This window comes from Phascolarctos cinereus, unplaced genomic scaffold, assembly GCF_003287225.1.
Source record: "Phascolarctos cinereus isolate Bilbo 61053 unplaced genomic scaffold, phaCin_HiC Scaffold_4;HRSCAF=312, whole genome shotgun sequence".
Lineage (NCBI taxonomy): Eukaryota > Metazoa > Chordata > Mammalia > Diprotodontia > Phascolarctidae > Phascolarctos > Phascolarctos cinereus.
In genome coordinates this window covers 18,160,767-18,183,495 of record NW_027555847.1, presented here as the reverse complement: position 1 = coordinate 18,183,495, position 22,729 = coordinate 18,160,767, and the positions used below count along the sequence as shown (strand labels likewise).

At 45.0% G+C, this 22,729-nt stretch overlaps 1 protein-coding gene across 3 annotated transcripts in view; it reads right to left on the bottom strand.

Moving 5' to 3' along the window:
• AVL9 (AVL9 cell migration associated) overlaps positions 1–22,729 on the bottom strand; it is a 68,453-nt gene that overhangs the window by 35,474 nt on the left and 10,250 nt on the right. For all 3 annotated transcript variants that reach the window (XR_002321064.2, XM_020968934.2, XM_078152098.1), the window contains exons 2-4: positions 12,215–12,335; positions 9,666–9,751; positions 1,494–1,565 (exon numbers count right to left, since the gene is read on the bottom strand). Coding sequence is in view for 2 of the 3 variants with exons in the window: in XM_020968934.2 (XP_020824593.1) it covers positions 1,494–1,565; positions 9,666–9,751; positions 12,215–12,335 (279 nt within the window). In the remaining variant the exon portion in view is untranslated. The remainder of the gene's footprint in view (positions 1–1,493; positions 1,566–9,665; positions 9,752–12,214; positions 12,336–22,729) is intronic.

The window sequence follows — 22,729 nt, the reverse complement described above, 5'->3', positions numbered from 1 at the left end:
AAAATCAAAAACTTCCTCCTCCTCCTCCAATGGAGAACAGAAACCTCATCTACCAGCAAGGCAGTTAACAAGGAAATGTATCTGAAGGACGAGGGGGGCCTCCAGCTCCTACCCAGCCCTAGAAGCCTGAGACGGGATAGGACAGGGGGGGCCTGCGGGTAGATTCTTGAGCAGTCAGCACCTGAAGGTATCATACCCAATCCAACTTGCTACTTGCACCCCTGCACCTACTGAGGTGGGCAACCATGCATCCAATGAATGGCCCACCGCTGTAGGGAGGGCAGTGATGAGACACCTCTGTCTACTACCCATCTGACCAAGGCTCACATTGTGTCCCATGACCTCCAGAGTCCAGACCCCAGATATGGTGGACTTTGGCACTGGGACTGTACCAGAAACCTTGGGCTGACCCAGGAGTAAGTGAAACAATGGTCCACTCTAGACTCCAGAGGTGATCACCAAAGATAAAAGCCCCATGGGTCTGAGTGGGGAAACTGGGCGGCCTGCTCAGATCTTTGCCTGGAACCTGGGGAAGATGACCACTGCCAGCTGGATCCTAGGCCAGGCTATCTCTCTAGTACCCAGGACCACTGGGAAGTACCTAGTATAGCAGATACTGGCAAGCTGCCCCTATGAGAACTGTCTGATAAACCTGGCCCAGTTCTGGTCAAGGATCTACTTCTGGACCAGGCCCAAGACAGTGGCCGAAAAAGTGGCCTTCCTGGCCTCAACTCCTCCTGTTCTGGCCCTTCCCCCAAGGCCTCCAGCTCTGCCTCTGGAATCCCTGGCTTACTCTAAGGGTAGGCTCAGATGCTGCCTCCTACAGGGGGCCTTACCCGACCCCAATAGGAGCGCTCTTTCCCCTCTGAAACGACTCTGAGTGTACTTTCTTGCACAGTTTCTTGTCCACAGGCCTTCCCCTCCATTAGACTGTAAATTCTTTGAGAGTAGAGTTGGTGCCCTCCTCCGCCCATGGCCATGAATTCACTCATCAGCTTCCAGGAGGACAAGAACTCTTTTCATCCTTGAGCTCGTATGCTCCCCGCTTTACAAAGCACCTTATACCCAGAAAGCCCTTAAAAAATACTGCAGAATGAATGGCTTTGTCCTTCTGTCCTAAGTGCCTAGCACAGTGCTTAGAATACTTAGAAATAAAAGAGGAAAATTAAGAATAAAATCAAACACACCAAACAAAATAAAAGAGGAAAAATTAAGGATAAAATCAACCCACCAAACCCCCCATTTGAGCTAAATTTACCTGTAAGACTTTAACTCCTCCTCCTCCTCCTCCACTTTTTACTAAATCTGTTAATTGCTGGGAAAACCAGTGGCAATTTTCACCCTTTGGTGGAAAGGTGGTAGAGATATTAATTATGAGTGTGAAGCTGCTAGATGACAGTTGAGGGAGCACAATAATCAGACCCTGGCAAAGTCTCGACTTCTCCCAAGGATTCCCTTTGCACGGATTTCGAGGACTTTACAAGTTCTCTTACCAGCTGGCTCAGAACACAGACACTTTTCTGGACAGTTTCTCTGGTTACGTCCGCTTGCCTTACTTTGAGTGCCTATTAAAAAAACAAAGCCATGAGACTCTTACTAGAAATAATCAAAGAGCAGCACAGTGTAGCAGAAGGAATGCTGAACTGGGGTATCTGACGATCCGGGTTCAAATCCTTGTCCTAACATTGGATGGCTATGCAACCATGGGTAAGTCACTGACAGGGATGGGGGAACCTTCAGTCTTGAGGCCACATGTGGCCTTCCAGGTCCTCAGGTGTGGCCTTTTGACTTAGTCCAAGTTTTACAGAACAAATCCTTTTATGAAGGGGATTTTTTTTTCTGTGAAGTTTGGATTCAGTCAAAGGCTGCACTTGAGGACTTAGCGGACCACACGTGGCTCGAGGTCGAAGGTTCCCCACCCTTGTAACCTTTCTGGTCTCAGTTTTCTCAGCAATAAAATGGGTATGGTGATATGTGTTCTCCTCACATCAAAGATTCTGAAGAAAGCATTTTATAAAGACCAGAGATGGAGAATTGTGAGTTGTTACTATCTCAACAACCCTGTGAGATGCGCAACCCTCTGTGACAGGGATTTTGCCTGAAGCTAAAAGGTGTCACAGAGTAAGTGGTAGAACGCAGACAAAAAAGTTGATCTTTCACATTGAGCCCAGCCCAATTTCCATTATGCTACCAAGGGTGTAGGCACTAACTGGCCTCCCCTCTGCTCTAAGGCAATGAAATCCAAAGTCAATCCCTCCATCAATCGATATTTACTGAGTGCCTACATGTGCCAGACACTGTGGGGAGTGTAGCTCCCTTTCATCTCCAATACTGAGGGGCTCATATGGCCCTTTCTCATCCGGGATGAGAGACATACTTTTTCCACTCAGGAGAACAGCATTCTCTCCTAGTGAATCCCTCTTAAATTTCTGTTGTCTTGGCTGTCCACAGACTAACCATGAGGACCTCCACAAATGTTCAAACCATGACCAGTGTGTTGGAACGTCTTTGAGGATCCCTTTGGAGGACCACAGACTGAGACCACCAAGGGGGAGCCAACTCTTACGACTGGTGGGCTCTTCCCCCGCCCTCCCTTCTCCACTCCTCTCCTTAGTAAATGTTCCCTTCTGGAAAGGGTTCCTCAAATGAAGACCCGACCGCCCCAACCTCCCCCCCCCCCACAGTAAGTCAAAGGCTCCCGGCTCTTGCAAACTGATCTGAAGAGGAAGCTCCTCTTCCCCATCAGGACTGTGGCCTAAAGGAAGGATCCCTGGTCTTTTTTTCCCCAGTGCAGAATGTTTGCTGACTTGACTGGATCTCCAAGCTAATGAGATAGTTCATCCACAGCTTATGGATGAAATTTTTTCAGGTGTCTTCCCAAAGCAAGTCCAATTTCTCTGCTCTGCTTGGGGCAATGACTGTAGGCCAGAAGCGAGCAAGTTTCTAAGCTCTCCCTTGGACTCTGGGAACCTGTGGGCACAAGCTCCATGGGCAGCTGCAGCCTGGCTACGTGGGGCAAGCCAACAGTGCCCCCCCCTCTGTCTCATAGCTCACCTTCCTCCAGTGATTACTTGGCCCATGCCATCTCTTCTTAAATGCTTTTCTATCGCTCCCCCCCACCCTATCTAGAAAACCCTCCCTTAGAACAAAGACTGAAAAAGAGGGGGAAAAGCAGTGTGGCAAAGCTAGCCAGCAGATGTCCCCTGAGTGCGAGAACATATGCATTACTCTGCACCACTGGCCCCTGCCTTCATGAAGAAGGGGAGAAGTGTTTGCTTACAGGTTTTCTGGGGCCACATCTGGCTGCCCTGGTGGCACAGCACTGTTTCCTTTTTTGTTCTTTCCACTTTTAGAAGCTTAATCTGGAGGGCTCCTCGCTTCCTGGTGGCCCAGTCACAGAATCCCACTAATGGAAAAGCGAGCAGGGATACCCTTTCCATTGCTGGAGAACTGAAATTATTTACTGGCAGGATAGTAGCCTACAGGGAACTTCTCCCTGTCGGCCGGTACAGATTTCTTTTCTCTCCCAGAGAAGGGTCCCCAGGCAAGCTGAGGAAACATGGCGTCAAGGGTGCAGGCCCACTCTTGAGTCAGTGGGGACCACCGCCAGGGACGTCCCTGAAGCTGACCACCCTCCTCTCAAGGCGCCAAGCTTCCAAGTCATGTGGGAGCAATGATGAACTCCCAGGACAATTCATCTTTGGGAAACCAGTCTCATGAGTGTGTGGGTACAAATGGAGGAAGAGGCATCAGAAAGTACAGAGTTTACTTTACTTTGTTCAGATTTCTCTGAATGATCTCCTTCTCTGTAAAATGGAGATTACTCCCCTATTACTGGTGCCCTGCTCCCCCCACCTCTACCTGAGAGCAACTGAACAGCAAAGAGGTAACAGAGGTAAAGCATGCAGGTAAAGTGAACAGGCATTCTGCAAACTTCAGAGCTCTACAGACCTGCCAGATAGCAGCAGCACTTAGAAGTATCTTTACAAGTATATAAGGAAAAGCTACTGGTTAATGCCCGACAGGTCAGATTTCTTTTCGTATCAAGGCCACCAATGAACCTGAATTTGATTCCTCACAAAATTCTAAAACATTTCATTAAAAGATGGATTGTGAGAATGTAGAGAGCTGAAACCAGCATGGCGTGCATTTCTATGTCTGTATATCTCTGTGTGTGTGTGTGTGTGTGTGCACACGCACATGTGCGATGGTGGGGCAGTCATCAAGAATGCATCACGTCAGGTCAAAGCATATGAGCAGGCAATTTTCAGAGGCAGCAATCCAAAGTATTGACAGCCATGTGAAAAACATACTCTAAATCACGAAGAATTAGAGAAATGCAAATTAAAACCACTCTGAGGTCCCATCTCACACCCATCAGACCCGCAAAGTTGACAAGAGGGGAAAATGATGAATGCTGGTGAGACTAAAGAAAACAGGGCCACCAATGTACTGCTGGTCCAGCCATTCTGGAAGACAATTTGGAACTACGCCCCCACAGCTATTAAACTGCATATCCTTTGATTCAGCAATACCACCCCTAGGCCTAGACCCCCAAAGAAAAAGAGGAAAAGGGCCCACATGTACACAAATATTCAGAAATTGAGGAGATACCCATCAACTGGGGAATGGCTCACTAAGTCATGGTACATGAATGTGATGGAATACTAGCGTGCCATAAGAAGAGACGAACAGGAAGACTTTGGAGACAACTGGAAACATTTGTATGAACTTACGCAGCATGAAGTGAGCACAATTTATACAGTAACAACAACACTGTGAAGACAAAAGGCTCTGAAAGATTCAGGAACTCTGACTAGACAGTTTCAGAGGGCTTCAAGATGAAACATGTTCCCACCTCCTACTAGAAAGGTGATGGCGATGACGTCAGAGTCGAGTTTGAGACATCTGTTCTGGGACATGACTAATGTGGGAATCTGTTTTGCTTGATATATATTTGTGTGTGTGTGTGTGTGTGTGTGTGTGTGTGTGTGTGTGTGTATTTATAACAGGGGCTTTGTTTCTATGGCTTTCTCAAGTATAGGCAGAAGGGGAGGAAGATAAGGACAGAAGTATAAGAGAGAAAATGTGGATCTGAAAATAAAATAAAATAAAATTTAATTTAATTAAAAAAGTGCATCATGTCAGATTAAACAGATTTCATTTCATAGGTTTTTCATAGGGTTATAAACAGTTTCACACTGTTTAGCAGTAGACCCGATTTATCTCATACATATATACAAATGTTTTCAGGAAAACATTTGAAAAGTTTTTCAAGCTAACATTTTGGACAAGATGGTGAAATGTGGGCTCGAGGATGGTACAGTTAGGTGGATTTGGAAACTGGCCAAATGACTGAACCCAGAGAGTGGCTATTCATGGGCCAATGTGAAATTGGGGAAAAGTCTCTGATGAAAAAGCCACGGGATCTGTCTTGGGGGGCTGGGATATTGACCATTCTTAGTATGACTTGGGTGAAGGCATGGTTGGTGTGCTCATCAACTTTGCATTGGTCACAAAACCATGATGGATGGTTAATATGATGGATGAGAGTGTAGGATCTACAGAGTCCCAAGAGGGTGACCATGGGACTGACTCTAGGAAGACAAAATTTTAAAAGGGATAAATGTAAATTCATATACTTGGGTTCAAAGAATAACTATATAATTATGGAATAGGGAAAGTGTGACTAGTGTCAACAGGAAATAACAACTTCATGAAACACATGAAAACTAGGTTTATTATAAGAGAAATGAACATGCATGTGGAACCCAAAGCCAGAGCAAAGAGTTCATAGTCCTTACAGAAGTTTGCATATTTATGACAGCAAGACAAAGGAAGGAGGTGATACCAGAATCTCCACCTAAAGGGGTGTGGCATGAGACAAAGGTGCAATAAAGGTGGGAAAAGGACAAAACCCAAAGGGGAGGAGCAAGGCGAGGGCAAAAGCCACATTCTTTTCCCTTGAAAACTGCTAGATCATGAAGATAGATGGTTTCCTTATCTACAAGGCCAAGCTGCACAAGCCTAGTGGAGACTGTCTGGCACCTCTCTTGACTCTGAAGGACACACAGGGTGTCCAGTCTGGGATGCCAACAACAAACTATGTCAGCTGGGGGAGGGGGAAGGGAGGCCCTTCATCTTTGTCACATTCAGGGCCTCTGGCACGCTCTAGGTCCAGTGTTTCTGGAAAGTACAACAACTCAAAAAAACAAGTTCAGGGGACCCCTTTACCAGTCCTTAACATCCCCCTATGTCCCATCCCAGGTTGGGCTAGACAACAGTTTGTAAAATATATATATATATATATATATATATATATACGTATATTATATGTAATATATAAATACATGTAGGTGCTTTAGCGGCCTGCCAGCTCAGTATGGAGGGAGAAGACTGCTGACGCTCATTTGCCAGGCTAGATGACATAGAAGGTGGTTAAAATGTAAGCAGAATAAGCAGTGGGCAGCAGGGATGCCCTCAGAGTCACAGAATCCAAGAAAGGAGACAGCCACAAAACCTCAGCAACGGCACAATGTATGGGAACAAACAGCATGACCTAGAAATCCTAAGACAAGGAGTAAATTTGACCTCACAGGCTTTGGCACAATGGGACTCATGACGAGAATGTGGCCCTGAACAGGTAGCTGTATTTGAAAAGCCAAGGATCAGCAAAAAGACAGGGCGAAAGAAGGGCGGTTAATAGCACTGTAGTCATGTGAAGAGATTCAGGGACCAGGAAGGGGAAGCACAGCAGGGAACATCTGGGTGAATGCTCATCAGAGTAGACAGAGAGAGGAATGGAGGAGGAGAGTGGGAAGCAGCCTGCAAGCCCAGCATGAAGACACACTGGAGTGGTAAGGGGGGACCTTATCCCAGACGGCAGCTAGACTGCTATTACTGCCAAAAAGTAGAGGTGCCGACCATCTCTGGGCTTGCCTTGAGGAAGCCAAGGGGGAAACAGCTACTCTGGACCCAACACTCACCCACATGGAGGAAGTGGTGGTTAAAGTAGACAGGAGAAAAATTTTAGGGGAAAGTGACCTTCCTTCCCACCCCCCATCTCAAAATTTGTGAAGGAAAGGAAACCCAGGTAGAGTCTCCCAGGCACCACGGCAGATTTCAAAAGACGCAGAGAAAGAACATGTAGCATCCCCTGGAGCAGAATTCTATAGGCGAAATCATCTTAGGAGGCATGGGAAGCTCTTGAGCACGAATTTTGAAGCTAAGGAGAAACCATACCAGTGAGAAGAAAAAGGGAGACCTGTCTAAAGCAACCAAGCCAAGCAGATTCAAGAGCAATAGGATGAATACAAGAGTGCGACACAGGTTGATAAAAAGGGTGTCATGAGAGCGCAAATAAGGATGACGCGACAGACAACAAAACCCGGGTCTGGAAGCCATGCTGAGGAAAGGGACAGAAGAGAAGGGCCTGTGCTGAGCAGCCACAGGGACGAGGATGGGCTTCTTGCTTGGTCTCTACTTCCTCTTTCAAGAAGAATCCATTTTGGACCGGAACCACTAAAGCACAAATAGCGATGGGGGCTGAAACTGAAGGAAAGCAAGGAGGGAAGGAATCGCCTGCTGCCTGCTGCTCCCAGCGCCTACAGGCAGCTCCTCCAGGAGAAACACCGTCAATGACCGTCCGAGGACTGAGGAGAACAGGAAACGCTTCCGAGGGCTGAAAAAGGGCAAATAACCAACTTTGCCCAAGAGGGCCAACCTTGGGATTTGAAGTCCAGGCCAACAGATCTAGACTTTCGGCCCCAGCATAACCCCAGAACATAAGAAGTGCCAGAGAAAGCCTGGAGAAGGAAGCTGCCATCCCAAGAAGCCAGCCTGGCTTCCTCAAGAGCAGCTCATGGCAGACTAGCCACATTTTTGTTTTTTAGACAGTTACTAAACTGGCAGAATAGGAGAACAGGGGAACAGGGAAGAGAGAGTTTGTCTTGATTTTAGCTAAGCGTTTTACAAAGCCTCTCACACTTTTCTCATGGAAAAGGTGGAGCTGTGGCCACAAGAACAGCAGATTTGGGAGGATTCAGAAAAGGCTCCTTGGCCAGACTCAAGGAGGAGTCCTTAATGGTTCCATGTCAACTTGGAAGGATGTCGACAGTGGAATGCCCTGGGAATCTGTGCTGGGTCCTGTGATGTCTAACATTTTTATCAAAGACTTGGCTGAAGGCATAAATGGTTTGCTTATCAAATCAGCAAATGGCACAAAGCTAGGAAGCACAGCTACCATGAGATAACAGACTCAGAATTAAGATAGCGATTTTGACAGATTGGAGCACCGGGCTCAATATGATAACATGAAATTAACTAGGGACAAATGGCAGTTCCTACATTTGGGTCACCGAGAAATCAAATTCACAAGGATGAAAGAGGGGAAAGGCGGCTGGACAGCAGCTTCTCCAAAAGGCCCTGGGGCTTTAGCGCACTGCAGACTCAATATGAAACAACAGTGTAAAAAAAAAAAAAGCTGATTCAATCTTGGGCCACATCAGGAGAGGCACAGTCTCCAGACTCAGGGAGGTGACAGTCTCACCATGCTCTGCCCAGGTCAGACTATGTCTAAAATGGCAAAACTGGCAAAAAAAGGACAATGGTAAGAGTGAGAGAGGGGTCAGGTGTGGATACCACATTTGAAAGACATTAAGTGAAACAGTGTGTAGGGATGGAAAAGCAGGATGGCAGAAGGCCTCATGCTCCTGCAAGATCAGGATCGGGTGAAGGGAAGAATTGGACACATGTGGTCTGCATAAGAAAAGACATGGTGGGACAGGGGGGCTGCCTGAACATCTGCCCTCAGGCTTATTCTATTTCCCCTCAGAAGGCAGAACTAGAATGGGAAATGAGGCCAGAAGGCAGGCTGGAGCCAGACTGTGAAGGTACTTCAGTGCCAAACTAAGGAATCTGTGTTTCAGTCTACAGGCAATGTAGGTTTGGGAGCAAGAAGGAGGGCCCAGTCAGACCTTCCTTCAAAAGATCACGTGGTAGTTATGTAGATGGCGGAGAGCACAGGGGTGAAACTGGGAAATAGGTGAGGAAGGCTTGAGAAGAGATAGAGGTTTTGTGAATGGAGAAGTGGGGAGGGAAGTGAGGGATGCTGCTGAGGCAGAAACAACAGGAACCTTGGAAACTTTGGTGTGAGGGCTGTGAGGGAGAGGGGACCACAGAGAATGGAGGACAGTTGTACATTTCATCCAGGAGCCACACTAGCAAGGGAACTAACAGTCAAACTTTGGCTTTGGAAATGAGTGAGAAGATACTGAAACTTTAAAACGGTGCTTTAAAAAAATGTCTACTCCATCGTTCCAATTACAAACCAAATCCCAGCAATGGAAAAATCCAAGGACACAAAAAAATCACACAGCAGGGAGGGACTCTGGATGTATTTTGGATGGAAATGAAGTACTTTATAAAATATAAATTATAATAAGAATTTACCCGGGGTATATCAAAAAGCTTAGTGCAATTTGAAGCTATAAAAGCCCTCGAGGCACTAAGACTTTTGGGACATGCTGTATACCACACATACTTTGCCTCATTCTGAACTCAATTTAATGCTACACCACAGAGACTTGGAAAAGTCCTACTCCAGTGGCCTGCGTACAGGCAACCTTGTTTCTAGATAGATTTCTTTTTTCTGTCGATATACATACCTTGGCTTCAATCTGTCTGTAGCAAGAAACACCATATACTGTCATTCCATTTCCATTTCTGGGGGGCAGGTGGAAAAACACAGTATCTAAGAGATAAGCAGACAAATTCGCTTAGATAAATTGTCTTCAATTCCAAAGGACTTATGAAAAATGCTATCCACCTCCAGAGAAAGAACTGATGGAGTCTAAATGCAGATATAAGAATACTTTTTAAACTTTATTATTCTTGGGTTTCTTTTGGTCTGCATTTTCTTTTGCAACATGGCTAATGTGGAAATACGTTTTGCATGACTGCACATGTACAATCTATAACAAATTGCCTGCCTTCTTAATGAGGGAGAAAGGGAGAGAGTGAAAATGGGAACTCAAAATTTTAAAAAAAGAATGTTAAAAATTTTTATTTACATATAATTGAGAAAAAATAAAATAAAAATTGGATGCAGATAAACAGTCTTCAATAACATGAGATGATGAAGTTATACTGATCCTAAACACTGTTGTTTGCGCTCTTATTAAAGCTGCATTTCTAGCATCATTATGGCAACTGCATTTCTCACTACAGCATAAGTGAACAGACCATACCCCCACAACCCTTTGTGGGCTGAATTACCCCAGGTTAAAGCTTTGGCACAATTTGGAAATAATTTTCCACATTTAATAATATTATTTTGAAGTAAACCAAAAGAAATTGAAATTCAGTCTTTTGAACCTGGAATCCGCTGTGCAAACTGCTCATTAGGTTGGGAAAGGGCTCCGAGCTGGAGTGGCGTGATTATTGTCAACTTCACGTTCGAGGCCTTTTTCATTCCCCAGCACAATGACAGAACTTGGCAGGAGCCACTCAACAAGGCTGTGATTACAGCCCTCCCCACCATGACCTCGAGCTTCAAAGAAAGGAAAAATCGCTTTTCCTTAGAAAAAGGTTGGGGCCCCTGACAGGAGAAGGTGGGAGGCAGGAGGCAGAGGGGGGAGGGGAGGAAGGCCAGCCAGCCTGGGAGTTCACTTCTGGCCTGGGGTGGGGGGTGGGGGTGGGGGGTAGTTTCAGCCAGAATATTGGCTGCCTCACCCCACCCCACCCCCATACCAGCTCTGTGGAGGGACTAGAACCACATGGCCAAAGTGACGGTCAGGAAAGGCAACAAGATGGCTGCTTGTGGAAACGCCGAGGAGTCCAATGATCTGCAGACGGTCTGTGCCTGCAAAGACCGTGATTCTTAATTCTGGCAGCAACGTCTTTGCCTCAGACCAATTAAGAGAAAACAGATTTGGGTTCCAAGATTGTTTCTCTTTGGTTTAGAAAAAACAAGACCAAAGCAAAGCCCCCCAAATGTCTCTCAGGACAGGGACCGCTTGCTCTGGGGCCATGCTCAGCAGGCTTTGATTTGCCCAGGGTAAGTGAGCAGCACAGGCCCCTGCAGGCCTCAGCAGATGCCCTTTACTCATCTTGGCGGCCAAAAGACCCAGGCCCTTGGGGCCACAGACACCACCTGCTCCAAGCCTTTCGCGCCTGGTCAGCCAGCCCGGTCAGAGTCAGCACCGAGAGAGAGAGAGAGAGAGAGAGAGAGAGAGAGAGAGAAGCCAGAGCCTTCCTGAATGTCCCACTGGAGAAGGCTTCATTGGTGGCCCTAACACACTCTCCTGAGCTATACCACTGACATCCTTTCATCCACATCATGCAAGCGGAAAATGGAAACCGAGGCACGTCGGAGGCACTGCCCCATACCCATGAGAGGTGCCATGATCTAGCAGGGTTGGGCTTACAGTCAGAAGGTCTCACTACCGGGGGAGGCTGGGCTCTGGAGGACTCCTTTGTCCCTACATCTTCTCCCTACCCTGTATCATCACACCAACTCTGTGTCGGGACAGGCTGGGGAGAACTGTGTAATCTGTTCTTTGTATCGCCAGCACCTGACACACTTCCTTGCACACAGCAGTGACTCAATAAATACTTGCTGAATTGAATCAAACTCATTTAGGGGGCTGTGATAAAGACCAGCAAAGGGGAAGAAAGGCAGGCAAGGAGTGTCTGAAAAACCTATAATATGGTTCGAGAGTAATTACAAGGAAAATGGAATAAAACATCAATATCTTTCTTGGATAGGGATAGAAATTCTGCCCAGCATGCTCCCTGGATGCCATGTGCAGCAGGACCTTAAAAGGAAGGAAAGGAGGCAGCAGAAAATAATGACTTGGGAACTGGCTGAGCCACCCTGTGGCTGCCTCCCCGCCCCCCCTCTTCACACCAGCCACAGGGCCAGGGGCAGATGAGTGGTTCCAATCCAGGCTTTGTTCCTTGGAGGCCTCAAAAACACAAATCCAGGCTTCGCTACTCCCTGCTTAGGTGGATTAACACTTGGCACAGTCTGTGCTAAGATCCCTTGAGGAGTTCATAGGCTTCCTCCGGCAACCATAGAACTTATTAGGAAATATCTGAGTGTTATGGGCATCTCAGCAAAACTCTCCAGTAGTTTCTGAAGCCATGGTACTATCTTCCATGGCTCGAATGCAGGACACCCCAGCTTCTCCACAGCAGGCCTGGCCTCCCTTACCTTCCTGATAGTTGTGAGCTCCATCAGGCAAGGCAAGGAAAGGCAAATACTTCCATTCCTCAGGTAAAGTGTGGCTGTCATGGCTTTCTCCGGTGATCAGGGGAGGATAGGAGAATTCCACCTAAAAGAGAAAAGAATGAGTTAGCCAGAAAATTGGTGATCAACAGGACACTCTGGCAGACTGATTGTTGTTCAGCTCTGTCCCACTCTCTGTGACCCCATTTGGGGTTTTCTTGGCAAAGATACCGGGATGGTATGCCATTATTTTCTCCAGCTCATTTTACAGATGAGGAAACTGAGGCAAAGACAGTGAAGTGTCTGCAGCCAGATCTGAACTCACGAAGATGAGTCTTCTTGAACCCCAGCCCAGTGCCCTATTCACTGTGCCACCTAGCTGTTTCTCTGTTGATAGACAGCACAGACAGGTAGACTGACAGAACATTTACTAAGTGCTTACTCTGTGCTGGGTGGAGGCAGGTAGGTGGCACAGAGTGTCAACTCTGGAGTAAGAAGGACATGAGTTTAAATATGGCCTCAGACATTTCCTAGCTGTGTGACCCTGGGCAAGGCACTTAGCCCTGTTTGCCTCAGTTTCCTCATCTGTCAAATGAGCTGGAGAAGGACATGGTGAACCACCCCAGTACCTTTGCCAAGAAAACCCCAAATGGGGTCATGAAGAGCTAGACACGACTAAGTGACTAAACAACAAAAACCACACAATGCGCCAGGCACTGCGGCACAGGCCGGGCAGAAAGAAAAAAGGACAAAGGTCAGGGGAACAAGGAAAAGCAGAAAGCAGAGATCGAGGGAAGGGAGGGAAGCAGGACGCTATCAAGACAAAAACCATGATGAAGATGCATGGAGAACGGCAGGCCGGCCTCACCCCTTTCTCCAGTGATTCCTAGGAGTCATGGAGCCAGAGCCCGCCTAGTCCTGCTTTTATCTGCTTTATGGGAAACCGGGACCGGCATTTCCTGTCCAGACCCTTTGCAGGGCACGCAGCATGCCCTGCGTGAGCAGTTCATTGCCCAAACATGTGTGGGTGAAGGCCAGCTCTTTGCTAGGTACCTAATTCATGCTAAAAGGAGATTATAAAATGAACCAGAAATTGTCTTGGCCCCAAAGCTCATGATTTAATGGGGAGATGAGATCATTCCCCCAATGCACTGGCCCATTCAGCCAACACTGCAGCTCAAACTTCCTGTCGCTCCTCCCGCTCCCCACAATTTAATGAGGAGGCAGCCAGGAAGACGTTAAGCAGCCATCAGAGGAGGGGGCCCTCCAGCCCTTGCAGAGCAGACAGGTCACCATTAGTCCTGGGGCTATCAAGAGAGAGGCCAATGAGGAAGGGGAGAGAGGGCCACACTAGTGCTGATTCTGGTACAGGCCTATTCTCCCCTCCTGGCTGGAGAGGGCAGCGCCTATGATGGTGGGGGAAGGGGATGGTAGCCTGGGCACAGAGCTGCCAGCTCACAAGAAGCAGCAGTGGGTGGGTATTTAATCATGGAAGCAGAGGAGGACTGGCAGGCCTGGGTCACCTGGGAGCCTGTGCTGATGCACTCTGCATATCAATTGTGGCATGACAGCAGAAAAACAAGGCTGGGAGCCAGCGGCACTGCTGGCCCTTGCCCTGGCTGGGGGGGGGGGAGGCTAGCACCCTTCCCTTCCCAGAGGACACAGGGTTGGAATGAAGAGAGATGGGAGGTCATACTGTCTGGGTCAGCTTAACTGAATTAGGAGCAAGGATGAACTTGCCTCCAGGCTCCTGCAGCCAAGAGTGACAGAAAACAGGGGACCTTCTGGGTCAAAGGAGCAGAGCGAAGGGGAGTCACCAAAACAATCATGCTGTCTGACCCAACGATTTTTCTTTTTCCTCTTCCAACGAGCTTCTGTAGCTGCTCTCATCTGGGAGCCACGGAGAGCTGCCTGGGGCACTGCCCTAGCATGGGTCAGAGGTGAGCCTCCAGCCACCACCGATAGAGAACTCCCAAGGTTATCATAAAGAAGGAATAAGAACACATTGGTAGGAAGGTGAAGAAGCAAAGGTCCCAAGGCAGCCCAGAAACTCCCTCAAAAACATGGCAACAACCAGACAGAAGCAGGACATGTTTTAAAAAATAACACAAAACTTCCATTGGAACTGATCACATTCTGGGGCACAAAATTAAAACTAAATGTCCAAAAGGCAAAATTTTAACTGTGAGGTTAGAGGTTAGAGGATAGAGTTAACTGTCATAAAATACGAAGTGATAAACAAGGAGGCTTACCCAAATGATAGGAGGGGCCAAGGGACGCCTTTGGCTGCGGTGCAGGGGGGTCCTGGTGAGTCGTCTCCCCCTGGAGAGAGCGGATGTGGTGCTGACAGGAGCCCCCAGAGCTGCAGATGCCAAAGAGAAGATGCAAACTCCTCGGGGGCTTCCCAGCCTGGCACCACCTTTTCTCGAGGGCCTTACCTTCACATAGTCTATGCTCCAAACTGGCTGCCAGGTGCTGTTTCCCTCCCCTCTGGGCTTGTAAGGCCTCACCTCCTTCCTCATGTCTGCCTCAACAAATCCCTAATTTACCTGAAAGCTCAGTCCAGGTATCATCTATTACAGGAGGCCTAGCTTGATCACCCCAGCTGCTCCTCCCTTCCTACCATAGCTAATGCCGCACTCCAGGAAATTACTTTGCATATATTTTGTATTTCATTTTCTAGACACATGTTGCTCTGTCCCAGTGGAATATAAAGTTCCTTGAGGGTGTGGACTGCTTTCTATCCCCAGAGCCTGGAACAAAGCCTGGCACAAGACAGCCACCTTCATAAATGCCTCTTTGATTGAACATTACACTTTCTATTCTTAAGAGTACTGCATCAGAAGTCAGTCAACAAACACTGATTAAGGCCCTACTATGTGCCACACACTGGACTAAGCAGTAGAAATACAAAGAAAGGCGAAAGACAGTCCTGGTCCTCAAGGAGCTCCCAATCTGATGAGGGACACAACATGTAAGTAAATACACAGAATAAATTGGCAGAAGACATATACAGTCTAAATGGGAGAGAATCACAGAAGGAAGTTAGAAGGAAGGGGATCAGAAAAGGTTTCCTGGGGGACAGAGGGTTCAAACAGGCATGCGACCTAAAACACTCCCCAGAACTACATTAAAATGTTAATAAACCATAAGTAACATTTAAGTTACTGTGGAGCCCACAGATCTTTTCTGTCCACACTAGTGTCCTGCCCCACTTCTGTCTGAGTCAGACCCCGCTGCAGTACAAGATGGGCTTTGGCTGGGATCTGAAGGAAGCCTGGAAGTGGAGATGAGGAGGGAGGTACTCCAGTCCCAGGAGACAGCCAGAGGAAATGACCAGAGCCAGAGTCTAGAACAGCCAAGAGGCCAGGGTCACTGGACTGAAGAGTACATGGGAGGGGAAGGATGGAAAGGGTAAGAAGACTAGAAAGGGGGGTGTATGTGTGGGGGGAGGGTGTCTTCAACCCAAATGGTCCAGAACCCCCCCTCCCCCATACCCATATTCTTTCTACATTTACTGACTGCCTTTCCCTATGGAAATACAGCATACCCCAAACTCATGGAATGTAGGCAAAGCAGAAGAAGCCAGAGGCAAACTGGATCATTAATCACTTATATTAACAAGGACAGTGGAAAAAAGAAAATCAATGAGGTGAGTTGCCAGTTAAGGATGTTGGGAAATGAACAAATTAAAGAACCAAAAACAAATGAGAAATTGGCAGAATTAAAGGAGAAATTAATAAGATGAGAACTAAACTAATCAAAGAGCTTGGTAATTTTTTTAAAAAAGATCAATAAAATTAATAAGGCCTTAGCAAATTTAATCAAAAAGGGAAGAAAATCAAATAACCGAAATCCAAAAGAAGGCAGGGCAGACTACAAGAAATGAAGATTTTTTTCTTAAGCTGATAAAAAACACTTATGTGAAAAAAAGAGTGTTGTCTGTTTGTGGAGAAACATTAGAGGTCCTGCTAAGGAAACAAGGCTGTTCATTCTTATTATTTACTATTTAAATACATTTTTAAAAAATGCTAATTATAGCAAAAGACGAAATCTAGGAAATAACTCTGAAGAGCTTTTTAAAAAACCTAGCTGTGAAAGGCTTATTTAACCTTAGTAAATGACAGCAACACAGCAGTGCCTGAATTTGAATTCAGCTGTTCTGACCTCAAATCCTTTCTCTTTCCATTTTATTATTGGGATAAATCAATTCAGCAAAATATTTTGGTAGAAGATAACCCACAAAAATCACCAGCATTTCTGTGTGTCACTCAAAAGAAGAAATTGATAAAAAGAGAAATACCATTAATAATAATGACGAGGTGGATCAAATTCTTAGATGTTAACTCATGAAGACACCCCCCCAAAGCTGTACTACCGAAGCCAACTACATAAAGACAACTACCAAAGAACTAAAGATATGAATGCACCGTGACCAAGGAAAGCCAACACAATCATGGAGGCAACACTACATGTGTCAACTGAAAGCAATACCAATCCAATCACCAACTGGCTGTGGACGAAGTGATAAGAAGGTCACTGCTCACTGTCCTAAGGGGCGCCCGGCTTCACAATCTGGGCATCCCCCTCATTCTCAGCCCTTCCTCAGATCTGACCCCTTGCTGTGTCTTAAGGCTTCCACCTCCACAACATCTCCCGGCACCCACTGGTCCCTTCTCTCTACTCACACAGACACCCCCTTAGGGCATCTTGCCCTCATCACCTCTCACCTGGGATATTTCAAGAGACTCTACTGTCTCCCTACTTGAAGCCTCTCCACAATCCAAGCTTCCTACTCTCCACAGGTGCCAAAGTGATTTCCCTACAGTTGAGAACTGACCGTGTCAGGGCCACACTCAGTTAACTCCAATGGCTCCCTATTGTCTCTAGGGTCAAAGGGGAAATCTGCTCAATAGCTTTAGCAATACTCACCCACAAAAATCAACAGCAGTTTGACATAATAAAACACAGGAGACAATAACAGAAAGGTGAGTCCCGTTCAAAAGGACTACAAACGCACAAAACCTTTAGCAGGCAATCTACCAGAGGAAACTCAGTATTTGAAGAGATTAATTTGTAAATATCCCTTAAAAATAAAGAACAATTTAAATAGATGGAGGAATAGTTATTGTCTGTGGCTAGGCATACCACTGTAGACAAATGAAAACATGACCAAAGCTAATTTACACATTTAGTGCAATATCGAACTACCAAAGAGATACTGTTTAAAGGCAAACACAATAATAACAAATTCATCTGGAAGAACAAAAGAATATCTAGAATATCCAGGGCAACACAGAAAAAAAGGCAGGGATGCAGGGGACATTAGGGTTAGATCTTAAACTGTATTAAAAAGCATCAGTCATCAAAACCATCTGATACTGGTTAAGAATGAAAAGTAGCTCATTAGAACAGTCTTGACAAGGAAGAATCAGAAATCATGAAATTCAATAACCTAGTGTGCGATAAAGCTGGAAACATAAATAACCCAAGGAAGAGCTCCTATCTGATAAGAACTGCTGGGAAAACTAGAAAGCAGTATGGCATAAATGGAGAACTAAGAGAAATAGATAAAAACAAAAGTAATTCCCCAAGTGATAGGTATATATGAACAAGTCATTTTCAAAGGTAAATTGCAATCTACTAAAACCATACCAAACAATGCTCTAGATCATGAAAAAGAAGAGAAATGCAAATCAAAACAACTTTAACGTTTCACCTCAGACTAAGCAAATTAGCAAAGATGGCAAAAGAAGGGAAGTCAATGTGAGAAGGCTTGTGGAGAAACAGGTACCCTAATGCACGTCAGTGGAGTTGTGAACTGGTACAGTGATTCTGGAAAGCAACTTGGAATTATGCAAATAAAATGCCTAAAATGTCCACACCCTGTGACCCAGAGATTCCACTGTCCTACCTGCAGGAAGCCACTTACAAACAAGAAAAGCTCCATACACACCAAAATATTTATAGCAGGCTTTTTGTGGTAGCCTAGAACGGGGAACAAAGCAGATGCCCATTGACTGGTGTAACAAATTGTGGTACCTAAAGGCAATGCAAGAGGACTGTGCTATAAGAGACAACAGAGATGATGACTGCAGAGAAGCATGAGAAGACTTGCATGACGTGATGCAAAGAAAAGTACGCATCGGAAGACAATACGCACAATGATGATAACAATGGAAACGGAAACTGAAGGTCTCCACTGTAAAGCGACACGCTCCTCCCTACTTCCAGCAGCAGAGGGGGAGGGGCTGCACGAGTCCACAACATTATCTTTGTGTCACATTTGTTCAATGTGTTGATTGGTTTTATAATTCTTTCCTACTTCTTTATTCTTAAATTATTGCAGATTAATGTTCTCTCCAGGCAATTGTAGGCAACCTTTGGGTCTGTGGTAATGCTCTGGTAGCATTACAGTTTAATGGATGAGTACGTGAGGTCTATACAGGGTTTTGTCATCTGTTAATTTATGAAAAATAGGGTGCTTCTACTGTTTCATTCCATCTTGCTAGGCATTAATAAAATGCTAGCTAGCACTTGTACAGTTTAAGGTCTACAATGTGCTTTACAAATACTGCTGTATTTTATCTTCACAATAGCCCTGGAAGGTTGTTACAGATGAGGAAACTGAAGCAGGAAGCAAGTAAGAGTGAGAAGCAGGGTCTGAACTCAGGTGTTCCTGACTCTAGGTCCAGGGCACTATTCAGTTAAGTACTAAATTTGTGCAGCCCATCGTGATGTGGTACACACTTTCTACCATTTCCTTGCACGATCTGCATTCACTAAGTCTGTGCTCCTTAACGGCAATCCTTCTGCAAATTCTTGTGAAATGACCTGGTCCCAAACTGCTGTTATAAATCTGTCATACAGAAGAATTAAATGTGTTCTGGTCAGCTCCAGAAGGGAGAAGTGGCAGCAATGGGGGGCAGTGGCAAAGACACAAATTTAAGCTCAATGACTCAAGGAAAACCTTCCTGAAATGTGGAGTGAGCTGGATGGAGAAGGGGAAGCCTTGGGAGCTGGAGGCTTCCTTCTCCTTGGAGGTCTTCGAGAGAAGGCATAGGTTGGACCAGAGAGCCACTGAGTTTTTCAGAAATTCAAGACCACAGAACCTTGGGAGAGGAAGCTCTTAATAAAAAATGTTGGACCCTTTGGCCTAGCAATATATCTAGTAGACCTATTCCCCCAAAAGATTAAAGAAAGACAAAAAGGACCAAAATACAAATATATTTATAGCAACTTTTTGTGGTGGCAACAAATTGGAAACTGAGGGTTCGTCCATTCTGTGGGGAGTGGCTGAACAAGTTACGGCATGTAAATCATGGACTATCATTGGACCGTAAGAAATGGTGAAAGGGACAGTTTCAGAAAAAACCCAGAAGACCTGCATAAATTGATGCAACGTAAAGGGAGTAGAATCAAGAGAACAATTCCCACAGTAACACTACCATCGTAAAGCCTTTGACAGACTTCAGAATTCAGATCAACCCAGTGATCACCCGTGATTCCAGAGAACTGATGATGAAACATGCTACCCAGCTCCTGCCAGAGAGGCAGCGGACTCAGGCTGCAGAACGAGACATACATGAACAGGCACGGACAATACAAGAATTTGTTTTGCTTGACTCTGCATATTTGTCACAATGGTTTTAAAGGGTTTTATTTTTCTTGGTAGGGGAGATGAGGAGAGAAAATACATGCTTGTTAATTTAAAAAAAATTTTTAGGGACAGGGATTAGATTCATCTCTCACCATAAACTACAACAAATTCCACAGGATTTAAATATTCCTTTAAATTAATTATTAAATTAAACATTTAAATATTCCAGTGATTTAAATATTTTTAAAAGATCATACAAAGTTGGAAATTTATTGAATGACAAAGCTGTTTCAATGGTGGGAAGGAGAAAAATTGTCAGCTATTTAACAAACAGAAGAAATAGGACCCAAAATGGATGGACTTGATTACATGAAAATAAAGATTTGTTTTTGTACAAGAAAAAGCAATGTAAATAGAATAAAAGTAAAAAGACTGGTGTGTGTGTGTGTGTGTGTGTGTGTGTGTGTGTAAATCCTATAAATCCAAATTGCCTATGCACAAATAAGAAAGGCTTGAACTCTGATTTCTACCTCTAGTAATTCCAAGATGATAGGTCAAATTTGGGAACAAAGGTAAATCTCAGATGGAGCCGATCCCCCAAAACGAACATATATATATCTCTATATATATATATATCTATATCTATCTATATCTATATCTATATCTATGAAAAGCCCTTCCCACTGTGATGAAAGATTATGAAAGTTGATTTTAAGCAGAAACACTTGTTGAAATGTTTTGCTCAAATCTAGATAAACTCTAGGAACAGTCATCTTCAAGGCCAAAAAAAGGGATGTAGGGCCAACCTAGGAGCCCCCTATTGTGATGAGGCAGGTGATGCAGGCTACTGGGGGTATTGTTTCCCTTTTCTACATGTTCCCTCTACATGTTTCCTCCCCCTTTAATCATTTGTTTTGAAATTTTTCTGGAAATTGAAGTCAAGGTCAGTGCTTTACAGTCCAGGGACAACTCTTGTCTATTTTCTGAAAATCAAGAAAGATGCCTTTCTCCTGCTGTGTGACATTTCTTCCATTCTCCTTGACCTTTGGAAAAGCGTCCCAGCGGATTAGCAGTCAGCTTGGCCAGTGCTTTCAGGCCCCAGGATGCGCTGTTCTGGGACTGGTGACTTGAACTTATCAAGGAGAGATCGATGCTTTCTAATTACGTCCTTGTTAAACTTGAATTTAAGCTACCAATTAGCCACTTTCATTCTGTCCTTGACAATCCAAATGTCATCTCCTCGGCAGAGATAACAAGCAAAAGAAAGTTTTCTCTGGCATTTACCTCATCATCATCCCATCATCCTCCTTGGAACCTTTTTTTTCTTTTCTATTTTGTTAAAGACATAAATTTTTGAAATAAAAAACAATAATTTTTGTTTCTAAAGGGCCTTAAGGGCAAGACTTCTTGCTGCCGTATTCCTCCTTCTACTGAAATTTAGCTATCATACGTCTCATTAACTCATTAGCTTCTTTCAAGACGATAATGAATCTGATCACATAAGCTGGCCATGTGGGAAGAGCCCCAAACAGGGACTCTCCTTCAATCCCAGGAAATATATGCCCATTTTAAAGAGTACCTTCAGAAGATTAACATTAGCTCCTGCCAAATGGTGGGAATTTCAGCCTAGATGGGACAGAAAAGCAATGCCCTGAATACTATGGGCTGTATGAGACCCAGCTCTTAGACCAGACAGTGTAGGTGGGCATCTACTTTGCCTAAGAGAGACTGGCTTCATATAAAAATACCTGCTCTAAAGGAAACACCAGGCTATATCTTTTTTAAAAAAGCTAGTATTCAGCACAGGCATGCAATCAATGGCTTTGAGCAACTTCTCAGGAAGAGACAAAAAGACTTAAATTGAAAAGCAATAGCTGAAAGATGACAAAATTCTCAGAAATATTATCTCAGATTTTAGATGTATTTAGACGAAAGAAGTATTTCACAACTGGATTCATATTTCAAAGAGTAGCGGAGGTGAGGACAAAGTCTACTTCAAATTGTCAAGCATTACTGGGGAGGTGAGTGGCCTGAAAATCTCCTCTCTAGTCCTTATCTCCCTTTAGGGCAGTCTTCCATGCCCAGAGTTCCCCTGTTTCCTCCTACCCTCTTCCTAGAAAAGATGGCTACAAGATCTAATAAACACAAAGATTGGTAGAGTGTAGACAGTGGTGGATTTCATCAGAAGACATCTGAGATTATATCCAGGAAATTGGTCACTTACTGCTAATATGACCCTAGGCAACTAACTGAACCCCAAATCTGGAAAATGGAGATATGTATGTCATACTTTCACTATAGAACACCCACACAACTGAGTGGTAGGGTCAAAAGGGATGAATACCTATAAAAACTGTAAAACAAAGTGGGGACACTGTGTGTGTGTGTGTGTGTGTGTGTGTGTGTGACTCATGCAGAAAGAGAACAGGCTGAAAGCTACAGGCTACACTTTATATGAAAAAAGTATAATTTGCTTCTTAGTATTTGAGATCAAAGTCTTGAGACAAAAGGCAAGAAGATCTAGTCTAGGGATTCTTATCATTTTTTGTGTCGTTCTCCCCCCCCCCCTTGGGAGTTTGGGGAAGCCTATGGATACCTTCTCGAAATTACCTTTTTAAATGCATACAACATAGCACACAGAACTATGTACTATGGAAACCAATTATATTGCTGAAATATAGTTATAAAAATATTTTTTAAAAACCCCTAAGTTCAGAGACCCCGGTTTAAGAATCCATGTTCTAAGGGGAGAATTTAGGGTTATAGAAAGTCGGCCGCTAGGGCTAGTAGGGTCTTGGCTGGAGTCCTACAACAAGCATTATGCTCCTATACCGACAAGCAGCAATGTCAGTATTCTTTCCATCAGTACATGCTGGTGGTAAATTAGGCATCTTTTCAAC